We start from the raw sequence: 24,821 nt of genomic DNA, 5'->3' as shown, positions 1-24,821 counted from the left end.
TTAACCATCACTCTGAAGCTCATAATGTACGACTTTAACATGTGTTGCCATGGTAATAGCACTGGTACTGTCCATGTGCAGGTGATGTTGCTACTGTTTTGTATGAATTACACAATATGTCTAAATGTGTGTAAACAGAGCTTGTATTATCTCCATAAAAAGCACAAAACAAAATGACATGCTTTGTAGAAGTTGCACATGAGCCTAAGATTGCCAAGGTCAATGCCAGGCCTTGGCTAGAGGGGTGTATAAAGCCCCTCTAGGTGCAGCAGTTGTAATGCAGTGACCGGAGTGATCAATTTAGAGATTATTTTCTAGCACTTTGTGATCAGACACCATTTTTGGCCACACTGGTTGAATGCAAACAAATACACACAGCATCTGATACTCAGTGTACACTTTTAGCCCACTTTCATGCTGTTCTGCAATGACCAGGACCCCCACAGGGCAGGTATTCGGCTGGTGAATCATTCTCAGCGCTGCAGTGACACTGTTATGACAGATGTGTGTTGAGCTGGTTTGCGTGGATCAGACATAGCAGTGAGCACTGGAGTTTTCAAACACTTTGCCCACTCACTGTCGACTCTATCAATCACACCCAGCGCGTTGGTTCTAAGTCAGAGACAGTAGCTCAACTGTTGCTGCACAGTTTGTGTTGGTCATGCTCTAGTCCTTCATCAGTGGGCACAGGAAGCTGCCCACAGGGCATTGCTATTTTCGGCTGGGTATTTTTAGTTGGCAGTGACAGTGAAGTGGTCCAACTCTCCAGAAGCTCTGCCACCTAAATAATACATGCTCTGTGGTGGTCCTCTGAGGATTCTGGCTATTGACGGACAGGGTGAACAAGGCCTAACAAAGTATGTGGGGCAACAGGGACTACAGCCTGTAATCGTAGACCTACAAAGTGCTCCTGTGTGATCAGTGGAGCTGATGAAATAGGCTTGAAACCAATGTGCTAAAGTCCAATGGTCAGTGCAGCATTTGAAGAATATATTTCTGTCCATTGGCCCATTCCTTGTTCACTTCATCTGCTGTTCCGAGCCTTTAAGCTGCTTTTAAGCGATGTTTTGATGAGATTTTTCTGTCCCACATATATGACAGCTCTGCTGCCAGAATAATCCACGCTTGTCATATTAGCAATAATGAAAGATCACAAACAATGGGTCTCGGGCCAGTGTTCATATGCAAAACAGCTTTTGGTGACTTGCCACGCACCCTACCAAATTTTGTGTGTCAAATTAATGCTAATGATACCTTGCAGAAGGCAAGCACTGTCAGAGCCACTTTAATTGGTTTACAGCCATTGTGCATAAACTTGGGAAAGCATATCCTCAAGGGGACCATCAAATGACATTGAAGGTATGTCTAATAAAGTTTGCGTACATGTTATTTAACCTTCATTTACATATGTGCCATTTGGGTACAGAGTTACAATGCTATTTTCCCAATATGAGCATCACAAAAACACCCTTGGACCCCAATCACAACGTCCTGATTCATTAATTTATTCATTTTCTGTAACCACTTCATATTATTCAGTGTTGTTAGTGAGTCCAGTGTCAACACGGAATCATCTGGCACGTGGTAGAAACACCCCAGGCTGGGTGCCAGTTAATCACATGGAATCATACACTCACACCTATGGACAATTTGTAAAGCCAGTCTACCTACACTCTCAGAAGGTGAAGAAGAATATTCACCTCTCCTTGTGGAGAAGAGAATGTAATATACCTTTGGGTTATTGTTGGCTGCTGGTCTTTCAAAGAGGTCAGTTTACATCATAAAATTTACACAATCATTCATTCATTCATTCATTATCTGTAAGCGCTTATCCAGTTCAGGGTTGCGGTGGGTCCAGATCCTACCTGGAATCATTGGGCACAAGGCAGGAATACACCCTGGAGGGGGCGCCAGTCCTTCACAGGGCAATACACACACTCACACACACCTACGGACAGTTTTGAGTCTCCAATCCACCTACCAACGTGTGTTCTTGAAGCATGGGAGGAAACCAGAGGAAACCCATGTGGAGAACACACCTAGTCAAGTAATTTCACCAAGCAAATACCAAAAAATGGGTTGCAGTTTGTCTTTTGACTTCACTCACAAAATCCGCGGTGGGACTGAATCTTCCTGTGGTTTAGTGACAGTGTAGATCTCAAAATAGCTGTCAATCAAAACGGGATTCAGCCTTTCATCCGCGTCCAGACTCACCCACAGCTCCATTCACCCCTAACTAAATCGAGTCAGTCTATCTGTGATAAGTAGCTGATTCTGAATGAACTCGTCTTTGAGATGACCGTGATCTAACACATATGTAGTCAATGAAATGTTAACACAACTGTACATATTTGACCATTTAATTTGTGACATTTTAGGGGAAGTTGAGGCTTCCCTTGCAGTCTGCTTTGGGAAGACCCTTGCTCCCACCCTTGTTTGTACCTTTGGTGACAATAATTTACTGGTACAGTACATTTTTCTGAACGTTTCCTAAGTGTTTTTAGGCTCTGGGAGGAAACCAGAGCACCTGGAGGACACCCACACTGACACAGAGAACACATCACACTCCAGAGAGTGACCTGAGGTGTGTATTGAGCCCACAACCCCAGGATCCTGGAGCCTTGTGGCTGCGGCACTACCTATAGCACCACCCTGAGCCACAGATCCTCACTGAAATTGCTGCGAGTGAATTTTGTATTGACTACTGAGTCTAAGCAAAAGCCACTGCCAGGTTGCTAAATAGCAGTGCATGGAAAATATGCAAACCTGGCCAGACATGCTACAGCCTTGCTCTCATTTTCTGGACAAATATATTCAGTAGTGTCTGCTAGGCTTGTATAATCTCCATATCCAAGCTTTAACTAAGACAGTATACTGTGAAGCAGCACGCATGTGTTTAATATGGTAATGCCAAGTGTCAGCCAGAGGGGTATACGTGGGGGATTGGGCAGCAGTGGCACATAGAGACTATATTTTCTGGATTGACTGATACTGGACTGACCACTGTCTAATATTTTTGGGATGAGTTGATGTTCATGATCCAGAACTAATGAGCCAACCTTATTACCTGACCTGTAACAGGGTAATTTGCCTTTTGTCGTTGCTATTCTGGGCTCAGCACTGCAGAAACTGCACTGTGTAATTTTAGGAGGAGGGTGGAAAACCACTCCCACACTGTGAGAGTAAATTATACAGCACTGTAGGGAAACCCAGGAGCAAAAATATCAAATCTTATCTAATGTTCCTTTAAAGATTGTCTTTTTGATGTTAGTGATTCGTGATTTGTTGAACTGATTAACGATTGTGAACGTAGTTCAGGAACTAGACAAATGGACTAGAACACTAAGCACAAAACAAGGGCTAAACAAAAGTTAAACACTAAACACAAGGGATAAACAGAGTAGAACACAAAGAAAAATAGAGCTGGCTAAACACTCAACAAAGAGGATAAACACACTGGAGCTAAACACTAAACAAGAACAGATCTAAAGGGGAAAGACACTAAACCATAAGATGAACTTTAAACAAGGCTAAACAAGAAGGCTAAACAGCAGAACACAGAGAAACTAAACAGAGCACCAAAACTTAGCAAGAATCTTAAGCACAGACACAAACTACAAACATACATACAACTACAATGACCCACAAACAGGAAACACTGACGTGGACAAACAAGAAACACCTGGAACAGATAACGAGGGGGTAGGAACACAAAGGAGGTACAAGAGGGAGGAGCCAAGGCAGAGACAAGGAAGGCAGCAACAAAACAAAGAGCCATGTGCTTATACATACATGACAGACAAAGGAAACAGTGATATACAGACAACAGGTAAACAGTAGACAGGGCTATACATGACAACACCTGGGTCTAACATTTAAAAGTCAAGCTCAACCACAGTCGCTTGCTCAGTTCTGGTGTTTCCGAATTCTGGCAGCAGACTGGATGGTAATTTTGGTAGAGGCTTTTTGAGAGTTTATTCTCAGGTCTCCACTTTTCTTGAGGATTTTTCTGGAGCATGCTCTGTGCTCAGAACTCTTTCTAGTTGGGTGGGAAAGGTTTTAGAGGAAAAAATATATAAATGAGTTTCTGCGAACAAAATTCAATCCTTAACTCTAAACAGTCTTCACTCTAGGTCTGTTTAGCTCTGTGCTCGTGTTCCAGCATGGAGTTCTAGGTTCCACTTTTTACTGAGTGAGTCGCCGTATTACAGCAATGTTCATTTATATCTAAACCAAACTCCTGCATATTTTTGGTACAATATTATACTTAAGGACAGAACAAATTGATGCACATGCTTTTGCTGCCATTTTTCCTTGACGGAACTCTTAATGAATGCAATTACGAATAAATCCTTCCCACTTACCATTTACAAACTACTTCATTTTTACACACATCAGTGTGAAGCTGTTGGAGAAAATGAATGAATTTAAAATAAAATTACTTATGAAAAGGCAAATGGAGTCTAATATAATTTCAAGGTATATATTCCCTACATCAGTGGGAGTATATCACATGAGGTTTACCACCCTGGTGACAGTTGAGTACCTTTTTTACTGGAATTATAGGCAAGGCAAGTGTCTTTATAGAGCACCTTTCATAATCAAAGGTAATTCAGAGCCAAAGAAAGGGTAAAAAGTAGTTAAATTTAAGGTAAAGTATAAAGGAAACATAAGGCATTTAAAACAATTAGTAGAATTAAAGAAAATATATAAGGCATTCAGTTAGAATTGGCAATAAATGAGAACATGATTAAAATGATATATTAACAGAAAAAAATTGAGTTTTAAATTGCGCTGTAACCCTATACTCCAAACAGAAATTGTTTTAGTCCCAAGTGTCTAATGTCAGGGCATAGTATCTAAATTCTGCTTCTCCGTGTTAAGTTAGTCAGTCTGTAACGTTACGTTGTTAGAAACCTGTCTATTTTTCACAGAAACCAGTTTCTGACTGTCTGAACACTTTTTGCAACACCTGAGCTATAGCCAGAGCTAATCAAGCGCTAGCACTTTGTCTACTTCCACTGTCTCTCTGAATGAGGGGAAGAAATTAGCCTGTAATATGGAGTGTGTCAGATGGCCTTTTTGCAGAAAGCACATCCGATGCTATCACATAATGGATACCGCTTTGGCCTTTTATTGAGGCAGCCGCATGCCTAATCGGGGACGACTCTGTTATCTCCTCCACGACACCCTGCACAAAGGAGCCCTGATTCTGGATTGGCGCATGCTACTGAAGGGCACTGATTAAACGGGCATCCGATTCCCTCATTTCACACCTAGCGTTGTTATCGGAGCAAAGCTAATAAGGTCACGCCTGAAATAGAGGCTCAGGAAAGGTCCAGGTGTGAAAATACAGACTCTGAATATAGGGCCTATGGTTTACCTCACAGGAACTGCCTGGTCAGCCTGCACTAAAGGACATGATGAATGTGGACTGGTGTGTGGAAATGTGTGTCAAATTAGAAGTGATCCGTTGCGTGAGGGCCTAGCATGCATGCCTGAGCACGTTATGATAGCAGAGGTGATGGCATGGCCTGGAAAGCTATACACATCTGACACCTCCCCGAGGGTAATTAGATTAGCATAGCTGAAGTGCTGGCTTGGTTGGAAAAAGAGCTTTAAGCTAACATCATCCCAACGGCACTCTCGACCTCTTCCAGGAACATTCGGGCAACTCTCAGACTCAGCTGAAATAATACTCAGCAGTGTCCATGTGAGCAACAGAAAGTGAGCAAAAGCATACGTTCCTGTAAAAGACCCAGGGAGCCAAGAGGACCTCACGCCTAGGAGGACCCCAAGGAACCTTTCTTGGATTTTGCAGCTGCAGAGATGCAGCAGGGCTTTATTTGGCCTGTACACCTCTGGATCAGTCTTTCTCACTGATTTGCTTTTCATGATCATCTCTTGCTGTGAAAGTCTTGCTTAGTTCAGCTTTAAGATCTGATCTCGCTCTTACCCACTGTTTGAGATGTCAAACGCTCAGCAGGTGCACTGGCGTCTGAACAGAGGTCTGCTCAGCATGAGCAAGTGGTGGAGAATGCGAGTTGCACAAACACAGATCTTCCCAGAAATGCAGTAAATATTCCCTTTAAAAAAAAAAAAATAGCCTGTCAGTGAGATGCTTTCCTCTTCAGAGTTTTGATTAGCAGAAATAGCATCTGGCTACAATAGGCAAGGCACGTTTATTTACAGTGTATATCATGTTTCATACAAAATCCTACATTTAAAGGCAAGGTTTATTATTTTAATCAAATTTATATAACAATCCGAGGATGTTTCCTCAAAATTTGCTAAGACTACAGCCTGTCTGTGTGCTTGAAACCAGGCTAATTTGTTCACCAAACCCAAGTTATGGTATGCTAGGTTTCCTCTCTCTGCTCATGTCACCTGGAGGTTTTTAGACAATGAATAGACTTTCAAATGTTGAAAAGCAAGAACTAAATGAGGCTGTTGCTTTATTCCTGCTCCATATAAATAAAATTGACTTGTTGTAGATGGGACTATCTCTAAATGTGGGAGAGCGCAAACTGCCTGAAAGTAAACACAGGTTGGAAGTGCTGCGAAACTAAGCAACTCAAGTTACAAATGATTGAATAAAAAAAAAATTCCAGTCACTTTCCACCTTAAACTGAGCTTCTGAATGTAAACAATGCACAGAACGGCATTTCCCCACATTCGTAGCTGTTCCATTTTTGAGGTGACATGACATTAGGGAAAAAAAAGAAATATATATATTTAAATTATTCATTATTTATTCTTATAAATATCACTTATTACTTATTTATTATATTTACTTTTTTTTAAAACCAGTGAACAATATTGTAAGGTCTTTAATAGAATATCTGATGGGTTTTGGTTTAAAAAAAAAAAAAAAAGAATCAAGCACCACAGCTCCATTTTAGCACATGTCTAAACAGCTCTGTTTAGAACAGTTTCAGCTCCTGTTCCAAGCACACGGCAATGAGAATCAAGTGAGCGGAAGCTCTTTTCACTATTTTTGCTTGGCTCTTATATATACCTTCTTGTTTTATTCAGGTTTCCTGAATAAAAGAACTTTGATTTTTGTGTGTATTTCTTATTTTTCATTTTTGCCAGTTTCTCGTTATCTGTGATTCAGATAAAGTAGCAGTACAAAAATGCAGAAAAATGAGTGACTCGTTTTATCTCATGTTTTCTGACCTAGGCAGCCCAGGGTGGTGGTGTTTCCGTTTAATGTGCAAATGCAGTGATGGTGACTTCTCATCTTTCCCTTTTTTAAGAAAAGAAAGGTCATCAGAAACACACAAAAGCAAAGTGTAGAAATTAAAATGAGAAGAGTAAAAATGAAAATAAAGCAGCAATATAACCTGAAGCAACAGACAAAACCTCTGAAGTATTAATGAGTCTTTGGGATAACAGTGTTAGCATTTACCTCCAGCATCCAGAGTGAGGAAGATAATCAGGAATTGTTCTTCAGTCTTATAAAGCCTCCTAGAATTAGAAAAAAATAATAATAAAAAAGTTTTTAAAAATTTGTTAATAATAATAATAAAACCCTCTGCAAGGGATTAGTCACAGTGCATCCAATAATGAAGCCTTGTGCATCATTCATACAGTTCTAGGAATCAAACAGCAAGCCCTTTAAAAAAATAAATAAAAAAATTACTTTACAGCTTGGACTTGCTGTTGGGGTTAATGAGTGAAATAAGTCAAAGGCTGTGAATATAACACTGGTGGTATGTTCACTGGATTGTCTGCCAAGTTCCGAAGAAACATTTAGCAGGGAGCGGTGTGGTATGATTGGAAGTGGAGCATGATTCAGGAAAGGATTTGTTGGGCACTCAGGTGGAAGGGTGAATATGATTCCAGGAGGAAGGTTTAAGGGGTTACGCAGCTTGTGGGCTAGGAGGCTAGGATCAGTGTGGTTTGGCAGTGAAGAGTGTTGGGAGAATCTGTGAGGATCTGAGTAGACATGGGCACTTGACATGTGGAAAGGGGGGGTTTCATGCTTGGCTGCATGTCTGGTCCTCCTTATCTCCATACTTCCTGCAGCAGTTCTTGAGAGCACACTGGAAGGGAAGTGTGTGTGTGTGTGTGTGTGTGTGTCTCTCTCTGCCCCAAAAAACACTGCCAGCCTCAGGCCACTTTCAGATGCCTCCTGGATCCGACTGCCAGCCCATGTGAAAGCTGCCTTTCTCTCGCTCCCTTTCTCCCCGTGCCAGCCTCTCTTAACCCGGCTGACCTTCTGCCAGCCAGAGGCAGCTTTGCTCAGCACTGAACGCTTCAAGCTCCTTCAAGCCCGAGCCAGGCTTTAGCACTGGACACACTCCCTGCCAAAGGCCCTTCCTGTTCCTGCCATTATTATTCCTGCCAGCCACCTCTGCTGAGTCCCTGTACAAGCCGAGCCAGTCTTTCACTGTTATCTCAGGTGGCCTTCTATGCACCATGGCGTGTATACAGTATAAGGTGTACAATTGGTTTAAAGCATGTTTGTGTAACCTATTATTTTAATTTAAACATTCTCCCTCTTTGTGGTGACTGTTGCGTAGCGTATGAATAAATCATTTTATAGTTTTCATTTTATTCTACAAAATATAACCTAAAATTAAGAAGTTTGAAAATAGTGAGTGTGACTTTATTCTTCACTGCATTTGAGTCCAATTTTGAGTTTTGGTTTAGACGATTTTCAATGGTGACTTAAGTGTTAGCGTGAATGTAGTGTATTAATACATCATTTATAGATTTATTCTTGTGGAATAAAATGACATTATGTTAATACCACGGAACAGTCGCCGTAAAATAACAAAACATGAGAATGTTTAAATGTTGAATTACATTTGTACGTTACACAAAACGCTTTAAAACTTAACGCCTAATATCTTGGCTATGTTCAAAATGGCCCCTACTCACTATTCCCTACATTACTCGCTATATAGTGCACTACTACAGGGAAATGATATCAGGAGGGTAGTGAACGATTTCAGATGCTGCACTCTTTAAAAAATGTATGTGCTACAAAGGGAACCATATTTCAGAGATGCATGAGTGTGAAGAACCTTTAAAAAAATTCACTTGATGCAAAAGAGAGTGTACTGCAGGTAGGTTTGCTCTTTGTTGTCTGATGGCCCTTAATTCAAAATTCCTAGCATATGCTTAGAGCAAGTTTGAAAAAATGTATGTATTCAATAAATCTGCAACTGATAGATCTGTGGAGAGGTTGCCATTGCTGTTCTGACACCCTCCTAAATAAACTCAGGAGTCTTTAAACCAAGCACCACAGTGTATTATGGATATCCTCTATCCACTCGGGTATATCAGTTGTACATTTTGTTTTTATTTTGTTTTTCTAGCGCTTACATAGAACTTTGAGAAGCGTTTTGTTCATAAACTAGTCCCGCCCTCCCCTACTCCGATTGGTTCGCTTGAATGAGAAGGGGGCGTGGTGAAGTAGCCTAAAATCTTCTGATTGGACGGTCTGACTGTAGAGCTACCGTTATTGGTCGATAACCTTCTCTGTAAACATTTAATTGGTCAGTCTGCATGTCAGTAGAACTTGTTTACGTCAGGCAAAGCTCATGTACCTACCCTCATCTCGAGCAGCTATGCCCAAACATAAATGTAATTTCTCGGATGAATTAAAAAAGAAATTCCCATGTTTTGTGTAGCAAATGAAGTTGTAAAGGACCTAAAAGTACACATAGGTTCAGCTAAGCATACAACGGAAGCGAGGGGCGAGAGCTTCCCCCCGCGGGAGGCATGTCCTCTTTTTCACCATCTCAGATCTGGTCACCCTAGTGTTGTCTAGTAAGTCAAAATGGCCTCCTGATACTGATTGACTTGTACCAGCTCAACACCCACTAACACAGCACAGCATCATTGTCACTGCAGCTCTGAGAATGACCCATCACCGAAATAACAACAGCTCTGTGTTGGTCCTGTGGTATGAAAGTACATACAAATAATCCAGGCTTCTAAGTTAATCCATATGTTTTGTTTCCGTATCACTTCCCTATTGACATTTCTCCGTTCGGATCCTCCTCAACATGTCACTCATATTAAAGCCTAAGAATCCGAGACTGGAATAGCTCCAGTCAGATATTCTGGTGTCTTGATTTTTCAGTGTAGTTTAATTTCTTTCCACAAAGCAGGCCTCAGAGGTTGGGGGGTGGGTTTAAACAGAAAGTGGCCTTGGTGCACAGGTAATGAGGGTCAGGATGCAAATAGCACTTTTTAATTTGTACCCTCTGGCAGTTTCACTTCTCTGTTTATGAATGCTTTCCATGTTGTTCCTCAGGATTGAACATGGTTCTGTGGCAGTGCACATTTTGGGGAAAGGGAAGAGTTCAGAAAAATTGTTTACAAGTGTTTTTGGGACCTTGAATCAATAAGATGACGATAATGATGACAGACCTTAAAGCCCCTAGGATAAAGTTCTAAGCCTAGTCTCCATGGTTTGAGGAATGAAAATGAAATTAATTGTAACAAAATTAGCACAATTTTGCTAAGAATCAATTAATAACAGACTACTGACTGACTGACTCGTAGTGTTGACACGTGCATGCAAGAGTAGGAAAGTTATTTCACCTTCTGCTGTTAGTTCAGCCAGATTTCACATAGCGCTTTTCCACTAACGAGGAACAGTTCCACTTTGTGTACTAAATTTGGAACTGTTTTTGCCGTGTTTCCACCGACAAACTGGTTCATGAACCAGAATGATTTGTTCTCAGCTGGAACCAAAGAAGAGTAGGTTTTTCAGCGGGAACTGTGGCTTTGTCTGTGGTCGTGTCAAGGTTAATTAACTCAAGAAACAACTCAGAGCCTCAAATACAGTGTTATCACCTAGTGGAGATGGACTGGGTCATTTACAAAGTTTCATATAAATAAATAATAGGAAATGAAACAGGAACACTCTGCGTTGTTTCTCCACTGTTCACAAGCTCAGCAGGACGGCTCGGAATATCTCACAGAGAGAGGAGGACTGCTGAATTTGTCTTATTCCACATGAGTGTGGAATTTGCCTGAAATATTGAAAAGTGAAGTGGTGGGGAGATTTTGTGACATTCGTGTGTTTATAAAACTCCATAAAGCTGGAGTTTTTTTTTTTTCTGAAAGTGATATATGAATGTTATAAAGTCATGGGTTTAATAGCCTTCAGCCACAAAAATATCCAACATCTATTTGAATGTTTCAATTCATAAACTCAGCGATTGGGAGCGGGGTTAGGTGTTATCTCCATATAGCGGGATATAACCCTGTGTTTGCTTGTATCAGTGGCTGCACCTGAACGTCACAAATTTATAATTATAAGGAATATTTTGAATAGTACAATGTACTATTTGTACTATTCTGTTTTATTAGAACCACATTACTGTTCACTGAAAGGAACACACTGATATTTTATTCAAAGTTGTTGAGGAACATTGTGTAATGATGGCAGGGTCAGAGGCATTAAATATTAGTTAAATAAGAGTTTGTACTTGAAGCCCTGCTATTACCAGCCATCACAGATTTGCTGTTCCTGTTAATGTCAGATGGCAGAGATTTCCCTGGAGTCTTCCACTCTTAATGGTTTGGAGGAGTGTCTTGAGGCAGAAGGGCATATAAAGCTTTCTCTCCTTTTACAGGTTATATTATTTATGCAAGACTAACGCGCACACACCAACAATGTGACATGTCATATTTAAAATTCAGGCTACTGTTCCTACAATGCCATGCTTGTGGGAGTGTGTTTTTGTTAAGCCGAGCCAAGGTACGATGAGGACAGGGGCAGAGCCATATAGACAGACCCAGTAAACCTCTCTCTCCAAGCGTATGCCTTTCTTTATTGTATCTCTCACCCTGTCTCTCAGATTTGGGAGTATTTATTTATGGCCTAATCCATTATATAAAATGCAATGGTAACTGATGAAAGGATTTTTTTAATGAAGCTGTGGCCAAATATGTTAAAATGATTAATGTATTAATTTAACAATTTATCATAAATTAAATACCATTCCATGTGTGTTTACATGTTCAGTTTGACATAACTAAATATATTGACATTTTTGAACATTTGAAAATTTAAATAAGTCACTTTTGCATGTGATTGACCTAATTTTACAGTAAATGTAACAAAGTGAATCAGTTTAATAACAATTGCAATTTTCTGATTTAGTTTTACATTATGTTAAAAAAAAAAAACATTTTTCACCATGTCTCTACACTTCAGCCCTGGAGCTGGCTAAACCCCCACCCCGTCGCCCCCCTTCCCCCAGGAGAGCACAGCTGTTCATGGCAAACATGTCCTCCTCCCAGCATCTTCCTCCATCCCTCCCTACCTCTTTCCTCCCTTTCATCCTCAGATTATTTTGCTTTGCTGGCACTGGTGACAGTAATAGAGGCTTGATTTTCCATCGGAACCCAACACCCCCCACCCAGCTTCCTTTCAGAAAGAGAACATAGGAGTGCACTCAAGATTTGACTGAGGTTGCTCTGCTTCAGAGGAAGAATGAGTACGACAATGAATAGGAGAAGGGAACATACACGCCTCCTTTTTTTTTTCCTTTTCTTTTTTTTTTACACTTCTGATGGGTGATGGAGCTGGATGGTTGTCTAGACACAACCCCACAACCTTTGGAGACAGCACATGTCATTGATACACACAAACAAATGGGAACAACCTGTAAAGGAATTAGAGAAAATGTTAATGTCAAGAAAAAAGGATATGGAGGCATTTTGTGCAGCATGAGCATTTTGTTTCTGCCCTTAAAAATAAGCCAAAGAGCTATTAAAATATTCAGAGAAATTCACTGAATGTGTGCAAATGCTAATGGCAAATGTTCAAGCAATACAAGACCAATGCACATTGCAGAAATGGAAGCACAGTGTTGAGTTAAATAATGTCTATCAGCAAACACTGAAAGAACAGAGGACACTGGAGGATGAAAGAAGTGATTTTTAACCAAAACTCAAGAGATGGAAAATATAGAGTTTTATAGAGAAGCACAGTTAGAGAATTTACTTGCCATGAAGAGAAATGGTGCTCAAATATATTACAATAGCTCAAATGCTATACTGGTCATTTTGCTTATGCTTTTTTCTTTTTTTGGTTTATTGCTAGGGTTTGTTTGTGCAGCTTTAGAACCGCCAATGAGGTTATCATGATATCATAATCATAATTTGGTGTTAATCTAGTGAATGGAATCATGCAATTATTGGATTTGACAGAAGAAATAAAGGGCACATGTCTGAGGGTAACTGAGACCTTGTAACCCCTAACCAAGATGTCCCTTTGGCAACGTTCTTAGATGATGTCGAAAATGTCATGAGCAGGTCAGATGAAATCCTAGCTTAAGCAGGATTTCATGTCATGTGTTTTCATAAATTCTCCCGGCTGATCAAAGATCATGCTGTGAAAAGATAAGACGGAGAGCAAGTGCGAGGAGACTACTAGTCGCCTGATTGATCTTATCATGGCTAAGTGAAAGAAGTCTCTTCCCTTTTTTTAGCTGAATGCTCCCTCTCTCACAATCTCTTTTCTCAAGCACATGAATTATTTCCTAGTTATTAGTGGAGTTTAACTCGGATGTCTTCAAAGGATTTTGAAATGGCCAGCTGGTATTATGCTATACCTGGCCAGTGGGGTACATCTTATCAGTTGCAGCTATAGTGTGGCACTGGTCAGCTATTTTAAAATCCTGGAAACTGGATCAAAGGTCTAGACTTGATAACCTCTGGTCTAGCACTGTACCCTCATAGGGGGCTAAAACTGTTTGCTAACAGGACGGTGGCTACAATGTTTTAGCCAGTATTGGTGCAACTATTTAAATGTTACCCCTATCATCACTTGTTTGAACCCTCGCTGTGCCTCAGCATTCTGTGGCCATGAGTCCAAGAGCGCAAAAACCCACTCGTTCAGGGTTGGTAGGTAGTAGCGCTAGGCAGTGTTGTTTGCTTGTTTGCTAATGACATTTTTCCACTGTATGGTATCTGCTGTACTCAAATTTACATGGTTCTACTCGTTTGGCCCTGGTAGCTTGTCCAGTATAACCCCAGCTTCCAAACAACCACCATCCAGCTTTCGGGCTTTGGAAACCACAATAAAAAATGGTGCTAAAAATGTTTTTTACATTGGGACTAAACATAGCTGCTGGTGGATTTATTTGTCAGCCACCAGTCCAAAGACCATGGCATAATTCTACAAGCTATAATCGTGAGTCAGAAAAAATGTGATCTCTACTGTATCTTGGTGATTTTTACAAACGATAAGTTTGTTCCTGAGAAAGTCGCTCTGGTCCGTCAGCACTTTGCAAGGTTTACACGTCATGTTTAGTCTCTACCATGTTTAGGAACCACAAACAAGCCGAGAACAAGAGGGTACCTTGTTCCACATACAAGATGGGGCTTTCTGATTCAATTTGTCTGTTCTGGTACTGATTCTGTAACGTTTTGTTTTGTGACACCAGTTGTAAAAAGTGCTATAGAACAAGTTTTAATTTAAATTGCCTAATTTAAATTGCCTAAAGCTATATGGCGCAGCAGGTAGTGTCGCAGTCACACAGCTCCAGGGGCCTGGAGGTTGTGGGTTCGATTCCCGCTCCGGGTGACTGTCTGTGAGGAGTTTGGTATGTTCTCCCCGCGTGGGTTTCCTCCGGGTGCTCCAGTTTCCTCCCACAGTCCAAAAACACACGTTGGTAGGTGGATTGGTGACTCAAAAGTGTCCATAGATGTGAGTATGTGAGTGAATGTGTGAGTGTGTGTGTTGCCCTGTGAAGGACTGGCGCCCCCTCCAGGGTGTATTCCTGCCTTGCGCCCAATGATTCCAGTGCTTACAGATAATGAATGAATATAGAGCCAAGTCAAGCAGAGCAAGGGCCATGCAGTGAAAAAGCACCATAATAGATACAAATACTGGGAAGTAGGGGTAGCACAGCAAATCCAGACCAATAGATTACTAGAATTGTAAATAGTATTCGGCCCCATTAACTTCATGAATATTAAAATATGAATTCCTCCCTCACATGCGTTCATGTGCAAGCTTTCTTAATCCAAACACTTTTAAAGATTCAGAAACTCCAAGTTGCACGTTCGCTCATGAGGTGGTGGACTCTATTTGTGAAAGATCAGTTCTGTGCTTGTTTGAGTGAGTCAGCGTGGAGCCAAGTCTTAGGCTGTCTGGCCGCAGCAGACTGTGGAGAATCCTCTTCAAGCCATTTGAAGGGAATGGCCTCAAACGAGATGCAAACGAGACACAAATGAGCTTATAGTGCTCCCTCCTATGATGAGTCTGACCGCTCCAGTTTCTAGTATTCTTGTCCTCAGCAGCAGTTCTCTGCCTGAAAGGGCCAGATTGGGGATCAGACTTGCTACTTTGGTCATTAGGGTGGCGTGGTCAAGCTAGGGTCAGAGACATCACTGGTTTAGCATATAATCATGCTCTTGGGAAGGGATTTGCTACATGGATATAATGAGCATTTTAGCTATGAGCTGTCACCATATGGCCTTGTGCTGTTAGCTTAGCGCCATATCTCTTTGCGGATTGAAGCATGAATGTCAGTGTTAAAGTCATAGGCTAATCCTTGTTTTGTTAGCATTTGTTTGTTAAAAAAAAAGTTTTGGAGTTCGGAATTTGACGGCTATTGTATATCTGACCGGGTTACTAGCATCAGGCACAGTCATATGAAGAATTTTTATGCTATCCCAAGGGTGTGTTACCAGCAAATGTGAAATCATCCAAAAACTGTCCTCCTGAATCACAATTCTGAATTGTACAGCACGTCCAAGCAGATTTGGACTCAATGCTGCACTCTGGGAGGGGAAAAAAAAATAGAAAAAAAGCTTTCATCTCTCTCTCTCCTCTATTTCAGCCTCCAAGTAAGAGGTCACCTTGTCCAAAGCCAAACTGAAGACATGCTCCCATGCTTCACACGTTCTGGTCTCTGTACATAGACACTATTAGGAACATCCCTGATTCATGTCCTGGTTCCAGCTATGTATAACTGCCCATACTGTGCTGTTTCTGAAAGTCAAGACCTCCCTGTGCTCTTCTTACTCACTGCCCTAAGCAAAATAACCCCATCTGTGGATACTGGACACACATTTACATGTACATTTGCATTTTCATTGTAAGTCATGCGATAGTGTAATTGCGTTACAGCACATTCCTCACTGACTGCAGAGAGCAGAAAATTAACATGAAGGGGAATGGGTTACAATGGCAACAAAAGGCACCCTCCCTCTAAACAAGAAAATACACTAACTTTGATTTAATATCAGTTATGATTGGGGATGTTATGAAATAATTACTTGTTAATGTACATGTTGTGTATCTGGAGCCTAACAAATACACAGTGACCTCCCAGTAACTTTTTGTAAGTTGTTGTGTTTGTTTTTTGTTTTTTTTCAGTAAACATGTGATAAAACAAATCATTATGATTGGGTGCTGCATCTTGCAGTTAAATTTTCCAACTGTCCCATCTCCTCATCTCCAATAATGTCATCAGACCTGTGTTTATGTCAGAGGGTCATTAGGCAAAAAGGAGCAAAACTAGACCAACAAGAAGAAATAAGAACAATGATTAAATAAAAATGAAAACTAAACAAATGAAAAATGAAGACGAAAGAGAACTGAGCAAAAACATCTATAAACCAGATCTTCTGCTCCTCACTGTTGTTTGCTCGGGTCGGGGGTGAACAGTGGCTCTTTATCTGAAAGGAACAGGTGCTGAAACTGGTTATTGAACAGGGCTGCTTAAACGAGGGGGTGTTGTGGTGACTGATCCTTGTGGTATTTTGACCAAAACATGTCACAGATTTTTCATTAAGACCCCAGGAGACTGAGGAACACTTACCTTGTGGAAAATGGGTATTATAGGGGTATAATTAATGTGATTTAATTAATCTACTAGCTAATTGCTTGCATATTAACATAGTTTATTCAATTATGTTGTGTGTATGTCTTTATGATGAAAGTCTAAAGTAGTAATAGTTGGGGGAAATATGTTAAATGTGGACTTTTGCACCTTGTCTTTATACATTACATTAAGGCCTTGAATTATATTTTCAGTTGATATATTTATTTCTATCAAACAATTTGTATTGCATTTTCCACAACATTCATAATTCATTTTATTTATATATACATATATAAATTTACATTATAAACTCTCAAATCGGTGTTATCTAAAGGCAAAAAATCTGACCTCAAAAACCTCATGGAACATGAAACAAATTCCAGGAATGCACTGATCAGCATTAGATCCCAACATCAGTAAATGTGTCAAGATTAGGATCACACTTGGCCTCATAATTTAATTAAAAGAGCAAATAAGGGATCTCACCCTGAGGGGGCTTCTTACCCCATGTTACCCTGTGCAGAAGAACCACGGAGAGATGTTCAGTTCTTAAGATCTTAATGCACACATTTACTCATGTTCCTCTCATTCTTACTCAATTTTTTTTTCTAAATCGGGACAGGTACCCATTCCCCACAGTTTTCAGTACCTGCAGTAAAAAGGACCTGGCTGCCAGTCTGGAGAAGGGAGTGGGCATGTGTCTGTATAACATGCCAGAGGTCAAAGTGCTCTACGGAGGACAAAAATGTGGGAATGGCTATGTGGAAGAAGGAGAGGAGTGCGACTGTGGAGAACCAGAGGTAAGAGTAACACCACTGGTTAATTATTCAGCTTTTCCTCCGGTCGACTGACTGCTGCTTGGTGAGTCACTCACTAGCACTCCATCAAGTGCATTGTTACTCTGACATGAGGTATTCAGCACACAGTGAATGCAATATATTGAAATATGCCATCATTGATGAATGAACCAATTCCGCTAGTTGTACTGATGTGTATTCTTTGAAATTGCTGGCACAAACAGTGAAAATGAAAAGTTAATGGATACCTAGCTTTTAAAAAAAATGTTTTTAATAAATGTGCATGTGCCCTCTGCTTTTTTCGTCAATACACCCCAAAAACATTTTTGCAATAGCTTGCAATATATTGTACTGCTTCGGTCTTGTCTTGAAACTGAAAAAAAAAAACAGGGGTGGCATGTTTACGCAACCGGTTGTATTGTTGACACACAACTTCAGGGTCCTGGGGTTCTGGTTTAGATGTGAGTAGCTGCAGAACAGGAGGCAGCAGTTTCAGGACTCCAATTCCAGGACCCTGTGTTTTTGTGACACTGTCTCCAAGCAAAGAAATAAGGACATGGAAAATATGGATGACAGCCAGGTGTATGTGTGTGTGTGTGTGTACGTAAGGTGTGTTTATTGATATTAAATATTATGGCCCCCAAGTTTTGTGTTCATGTGTCTCAAAGATTGGTGGCCTTCAAACCAATGAGTATTTACATATTGTTGGAATTAGAGTATTTAGATTGTTGATGGAATGAGCTTTTAAATCTATAAGAGATTAGGAAATTATATAATTATATATTATATACACGCCTTCCAGGGCGTGTTCCTACCTTGCCCCCAGTAATTCCGTGTAGGATCCAGGCCCACCGCGACCCTGAACTGGATTAGCGGTTACAGAAAATGAATGGATGAATGAGATATAAAAGCATTTAAACATAAAAGTATTTATATAAAAATATTTGGGTGGAATAATCCTTTAAATATAAGTAAACAGAAATTGTGTCATTCACTTTTGCTAGAGGCCATGGATCATTGACTCAAGTAACTGTTCCTCGAAGTGGACTAGGATTCTCCCACAGTCCAAAAACACATGTTGATTGGATGTGTGAAATTATCCACTGGTATTTGTGAGCGAGTGACTAGGTGAGTGTGTGTGATATCTATTGTCCATAGGTGGGAGTGACTGGGTGAGTGTGTGATATGTCTATTGTCCATAGGTGGGAGTGACTGGGTGAGTGTGTGTGATACCTATTGTCCATAGGTGGGAGTGACTGGGTGAGTGTGTGTGATGTCTATTGTCCACAGGTGGGAGTGACTGGGTGAGTGTGTGTGATGTCTATTGTCCACAGGTGGCAGTGACTGGGTGAGTGTGTGTGATGTCTATTGTCCACAGGTGGGAGTGACTGGGTGAGTGTGTGTGATGTCTATTGTCCACAGGTGGGAGCGTGTGACTGGGTGAGTGTGTGTGATGTCTATTGTCCACAGGTGGGAGTGACTGGGTGAGTGTGTGTGATGTCTATTGTCCACAGGTGGGAGTGACTGGGTGAGTGTGTGTGATGTCTATTGTCCACAGGTGGGAGTGACTGGGTGAGTGTGTGTGATGTCTATTGTCCACAGGTGGGAGCGTGTGACTGGGTGAGTGTGTGTATGATGTCTATTGTCCACAGGTGGGAGTGACTCCCAACCCACCTCCCGGGTTACGTGTGGATACAGACAACTGGGGGTCATTGGGGATTGAATTTTCCAGAATAGGACACACACACACACACACACAATTGTCCCACACTGGAGCCACCTTCATTTCAGCTGCAGACTCTTTATATAATAATCAGCAGAAGAAAGCAGTGTGTCGTGTGCTCTTCTCCATGTTGCTTGTTCTGGCACTTCCTTGAAAGCCTTGACTGTTCTCCAGGTGGATGATTAGTAGGTTTGCGTGTTGAGTCGGGACTGAGTTTTGGGTTTGGACCTGTTTGTGAAAGAACAAAGCCAGGAGCCAATATCTTCCATGTGTTCTTTATATCATGCACCGAAACCTGACAGGGCTTTGTAAGAGAGCGTTCAACACATTTGTACATCTGGAGGGATCCAGCGAGTGTATGCCAAAGGCCAGACGAATGCCCAGCCATGGAGCTTATGTGTTTGCCAGAAGGATGAGACACACACACACGCCCCTGGCCCCCTCCAGCCCACCCTTTTCTGTCTGTTTGTCTTTCCGCAGTCAGTCTGTGTCTATACACACACAATAGGCTGACGTCAGACTGCCTGTAAGGCCACTTCTCCCACAGCCAGCAGGGGTCAAGCCTGACCCAACATATGCTGCCAGTCCACAGCTAGCACACTGGGGCCTTGTTAAAGGAAAGAAGGAGCACAGGAGGGAGAGAGACACAGACCCAACCCCCCCACCCACGGCATTTTTGTGTCCCATATGATGTGTTCTTAAGTTCCTCTAAGGAAACGCACCTGGTGTGCTTCCAGCAAGTGATGCCCTTCATTGAAAAACATAATTCTGTCAGTGTAGCTGCATCATTTCCATATGAGCAAATTATATTTCATGAATATGGTTATAGCCAAACAAAAGCCTACTGAAAGATAAAACTGCATTTATCTTGAAATACACAGTAGTGTTCAGGAGTCAGAGACCAGTCGTCATTTATTTGATTAGTTCGTAAGCAGTGGTAACACTTCCCATGAATAAATGTGTATATAATGGCATACGTAACACCTTATTATGATGGCTATTAGCCTGTATAATTACTTATGAATGTCATACTTCCACGTATGTAGGTTTTAGGGGTTGTTTTTGAGTTTTTTTGTGGTGTGTGTGATGTGAGTGGGCATTGTGGTTTGTAAGGCAGAGCATTATGCATCACCTGGGAGATTTGTGTAGTGGTAGATAAGGCTCATCATACACAAAGACATGAGTATTGAGACAAGTACACAATGTACTTACTGACCATTCCAACTGGAAATTAAATAAAAGGATGGTCTCTGGCTTTTGCAAGTTACTGTGCATGGAAACGTGTGCACATTTGACTCATAGTGCATCAATTTTTTTCTGTGTAGTCTGTTCTGTTGCTGTTTTGTCTTTCAGTTGATGAATTCCATACCTTTTTTGTGCCCTGGAAACAAACTCCTAAAACATACGCACTCTGTACGGTGAGATCAGCGACTCAAAATAGCAGATCTCTCTTTTAAACTCTCTTTAATAACAGTACTGACAGGTCCTCACAGGGACCACTAATTGAAACCATGCATGTTAACACACACAACCCAAAAACTGTTTTTCAAAGACTGCTGTTCCCTGTTAAAATGTTCCTATGGTTTTGCACAAACTGGTAAAGGATTAACAGACAGGAGAGAGTTTAATACAAGACGACAGGGAATCAGCCGGGAAAATAACATCACAGCAATTGACCATAGTGTTTTCTACACTCTTTGGTGTTATATATGGGGTCCTTCAAATATTTTGGGCACACCTTGTCATTAGTCGTCGGTGGAATAGGGCTGTAGTTCACTGTAGAGAACTGTGTACCAGCCCCTACCTCTGCACAACCCAAGTGATGGTCTCAGACACATTAAGAAGCCGAGCAGTTGTACAAATTAACTCTCGACGAGGCCACAGCTGTTCACTGAAAACCGTTCCAGGTGACGACCTCATGAAGCTGTTTGAGAGAACGCAAAGGGTGTGCAAAGCTGTCATCAAAGCAAAAGGTTGCTAAAATATAAAACATATTCAGATTTGTGCCCACTCCAGGGTGTGTTCCTGTCTTGTACCCAGTTATTACGGGGAGGCTCCGGACACACCGTGACCCTGAATTGGATAAGGGTTACAGACAATGAATGAAAGATAAAAAGCAACCAATAAGGATAAGATCTCCTCTTTTCTGCACATGTGAACATAAAACGTGATCCTGCCATAAGAGTCCATAAACGGCCTAAATTCCATGAAGATAAAATCATACAGGACACTAATTATGAATATTTATTATAAAAATAAAACCAGTGTTTATAAATTAGATTGTGGAAAACAAATAATCCCAAAGTCAGTCTGTCCAATAGGAAAAGAGCTGAAGGAGATTCTTATTGGACAGTCTTCAACTTTTTGCATTTAACATAGCTGACTAAATGAGAAATCCTGCATTGTGGAATAACCTGAATGTGTGTGTTCAGTGAGAAATGATCATATTGCATCCCACAATAAGCAGAAGCAGAGTGCTTTGAGTTGCTCTCATTGCTGTTGAGGACAGTTCTGTGAAAATGTAGGTAAACAGAAATTTTATTAAATTATTTTTCATCATTTATGTGCTTTTTTGTGTTTTTCAGGAGTGCATGAACCCATGTTGCAATGCTACCACCTGCACTCTCAAAGGGGATGCCGTGTGCGCCCATGGACAGTGCTGCGTAAACTGCCAGGTACTCGTTTGATCTCGTTTTCTCTCTTTTTTTTTCCTTCCTCACCCCCTCCTCCCTCTCCCTCCTACTTCCCGTCTTTCTCTGAGGGGGGGAAAATGGGGAAAGTGTGGAAAACGCATTCTCTTTGCCCCATTAGAGAGCACAACATGAACTGTCATTTACTCTGCAGAACTACGCAGTGAATTTCCTCCGAGGGCTCCAGACACATAAATCAGAGAGCGAGGCTCATTGACTGACTGAAGAGAGAGAGAGAGAGAGAGAGAGAGAGAGTGAGAGAGAGAGAGAGAGAGAGAGGACTCTACCCCAGAGGCCGTCTGTGCCAGCGCTAAACCGGGGCAGTGGGCTGATATGATCACTGCTAAGTCAACATCCTTAAAGAATAATATTGGTTTTGCTTTGAGGCAATTATTGGCAACTGCCCCTTAATTTTGCATTCAAGACTGACTGAAATCCCACTGTGCGTACAGAAGAACTAGCCTAGCCACACTATATCTTTTTAAGAGGGGACTACAAGTCTAAGTCGAATTCACAGCTTGTAAATTCTTCACAGCATTGAGTTGTGGAGCAGTGGAACTGCATCTTCTGGAGAGATGGAGTACCATTTACTATATTTGGGATAAGTTAGAGCCAGGTGTGATATATAGGGGATTAATTAATCCTTTGGAACCCTCGGGGGGGGGGGGTCTAAAAATGCTGGGTTCTTTTTTGGGTTTATGTTGTGTTCAGAGTACTTAGTAGCAAAATTTTGATTTATATTTTGTAATAACAAAAGTGTTCAGACCTTATAGAAGAACACAGAGATACCCACCCCTCTCCAATCAAATCCTCACAGCAATGTTCCAACATCCAGTGTTAACTTTCTTGGATTAGAAGTAGTACCCATCCTTCTATAAGAAATGTTGGATCAACATGTGTCCACAAACTAGTGGCCATACAGTACTGTGCCTGCTTTCCCAAAAGCTTTACTGAGCTCATATTAACTGGGAGAGAGGGAAGAGTTTAACATAATGCATGCTTCACCATTTAAAGATGATCTTAATTATACAAAGCCTTTGCGTAGCTGGCCCTGAGTGCAGAAGAGAGCGAGAAGAGCTGCTAAAGCTTTTGCCCCTGCAGCAAAAGGTCGTGAGTTGAAATATATGTGTTGAAAGATTTGTCTCTCATCAACATGATAATCCTCCTTGCTAAGGAAATTGGCTTGATATCTTCCCTCCGAACCACCACTGTTTGAATTCTGTCCCTTCGCGTTGCCCACGCAGTTTTATTTCAGGTAGGAGTGGATGCCAAATTAGCTTAAGAAGTAATGCCAAGAACGATGCAATTAAGCCGTCTGTTGTGCAGTGCAGCCCTGCCCCTGAGTTTATTAATCTCACCCTGTCATTTTGAAGTATCTGTCATGTTCAATGAGTGCCTTGCGAGAGCAGGGACATGTGCAGTCTACTGCAAGGAATCTGGTCTTTTTAGTGGTCTCATATCAGTACTATGCCAGATGTCCTTGAAGTTAGTTTCAATCATTGCAAGTTAACTGAATCTTTGATTGAACAACTAGTATCATACTACCATAATCACAAAGGCTCTGTTCACTCTGCAGGGCAAATCGGATCGATTCTTAAACCTGGTTTATAGACAGAGTGCCCAACTTACAAGTGACCAATTCCGGTTTGTATTTACTGATGTAGTTGGTCTGAACAGGAAAAATCCAGAAGAAATCAGACTACTTCAAGCCAAATTTAAGACAGATTTGAATGTGGTTCAAACTCTGGTTTGAATCAGAGCCAGATTCAGAGCCAGAATGGGTTTGAGGTGGCTAGTGTGCAAAGTGTAATCTACCATCTGGTTTATACCTCAGAATATATCCATGGGAATGATGGGTAAGCGTATCATGCATACTCATATAGCAGCAACTTTTGAGCCTAATCTGTGGACCAAGTGTGGCCTAGATTTGGACTGATATCTGGCCCATATAAGGTGGACCTGTGGGCGAGCTAAGGCGACCACACTCACCCCAAGACAACACAGACATTTAAGGCCAAATGTGGGCCCTAAGAGAACTGCAAAATATTCATTGCTATCGGGGTAGGCTCATAGATGTGCTGAAGTGCACACCTCCAGAATAGTGCAGCTCTGCAAATCTGCACAACCAGTAAATATTTATTGGCTGTCCGTTAACCATGGTTACTAGAGCCAAACAGTAATGACCCCCAAACCACCACCACAAACTATTGCAGCAAAGTGGAGCAGTCTGAGGATGGGTTGTCAGAAGAACTTTAAGGATTGAATCAGCATTGTACATCATATTTAAGAGTTTATAATTCAGATATAATTAGATTATGACCTTAATCTCACTCCCAGTTTCTCTTGGTAATTCAATTACAGCTAATCGTGGCTAAATTTTACTTCTTGTAGTGAATTTTCTTTTAACTGAGACTGTGTGTGTGTGTGTGTGTGTGTGTGTGTGTGTGTGTGTGTAGCTGAAGCCTGCTGGAACACCTTGCAGAGAGTCCAGTAACTCCTGTGACCTGCCGGAGTTCTGCACTGGCGCAAGTCCTCACTGTCCGGCTAATGTTTACCTGCATGATGGACATGCCTGCCACAATGTAGACGGCTATTGCTACAACGGCATCTGCCAGACACACGAACAGCAGTGCATCACCCTCTGGGGACCAGGTCAGTCTCATTTACTGTTAGAGCCTCCAAGAAAATCCTGTTATTCAAATCATATTAGAAAAGGGTGTGGTTATTTCAATAATATATTCCAGACTCCAAAATAAACTCTGAGGAATGAAGAATCTCCCCTCAGAATGGTATGTAGTCT

The 24,821-nt window shown here is 41.3% G+C and overlaps 1 protein-coding gene across 2 annotated transcripts in view; it reads left to right on the top strand.

Moving 5' to 3' along the window:
• Positions 1 to 24,821, top strand: part of adam12b (ADAM metallopeptidase domain 12b) — a 150,547-nt gene that overhangs the window by 101,374 nt on the left and 24,352 nt on the right. For both annotated transcript variants that reach the window (XM_066673641.1, XM_066673632.1), the window contains exons 12-14: positions 17,434 to 17,611; positions 21,917 to 22,006; positions 24,478 to 24,673. In XM_066673641.1, the coding sequence (XP_066529738.1) occupies positions 17,434 to 17,611; positions 21,917 to 22,006; positions 24,478 to 24,673 (464 nt within the window). The remainder of the gene's footprint in view (positions 1 to 17,433; positions 17,612 to 21,916; positions 22,007 to 24,477; positions 24,674 to 24,821) is intronic.

Source organism: Hoplias malabaricus, chromosome 1 (genome assembly GCF_029633855.1).
Source record: "Hoplias malabaricus isolate fHopMal1 chromosome 1, fHopMal1.hap1, whole genome shotgun sequence".
Lineage (NCBI taxonomy): Eukaryota > Metazoa > Chordata > Actinopteri > Characiformes > Erythrinidae > Hoplias > Hoplias malabaricus.
This window is presented reverse-complemented; position numbering and strand designations above follow the sequence as displayed.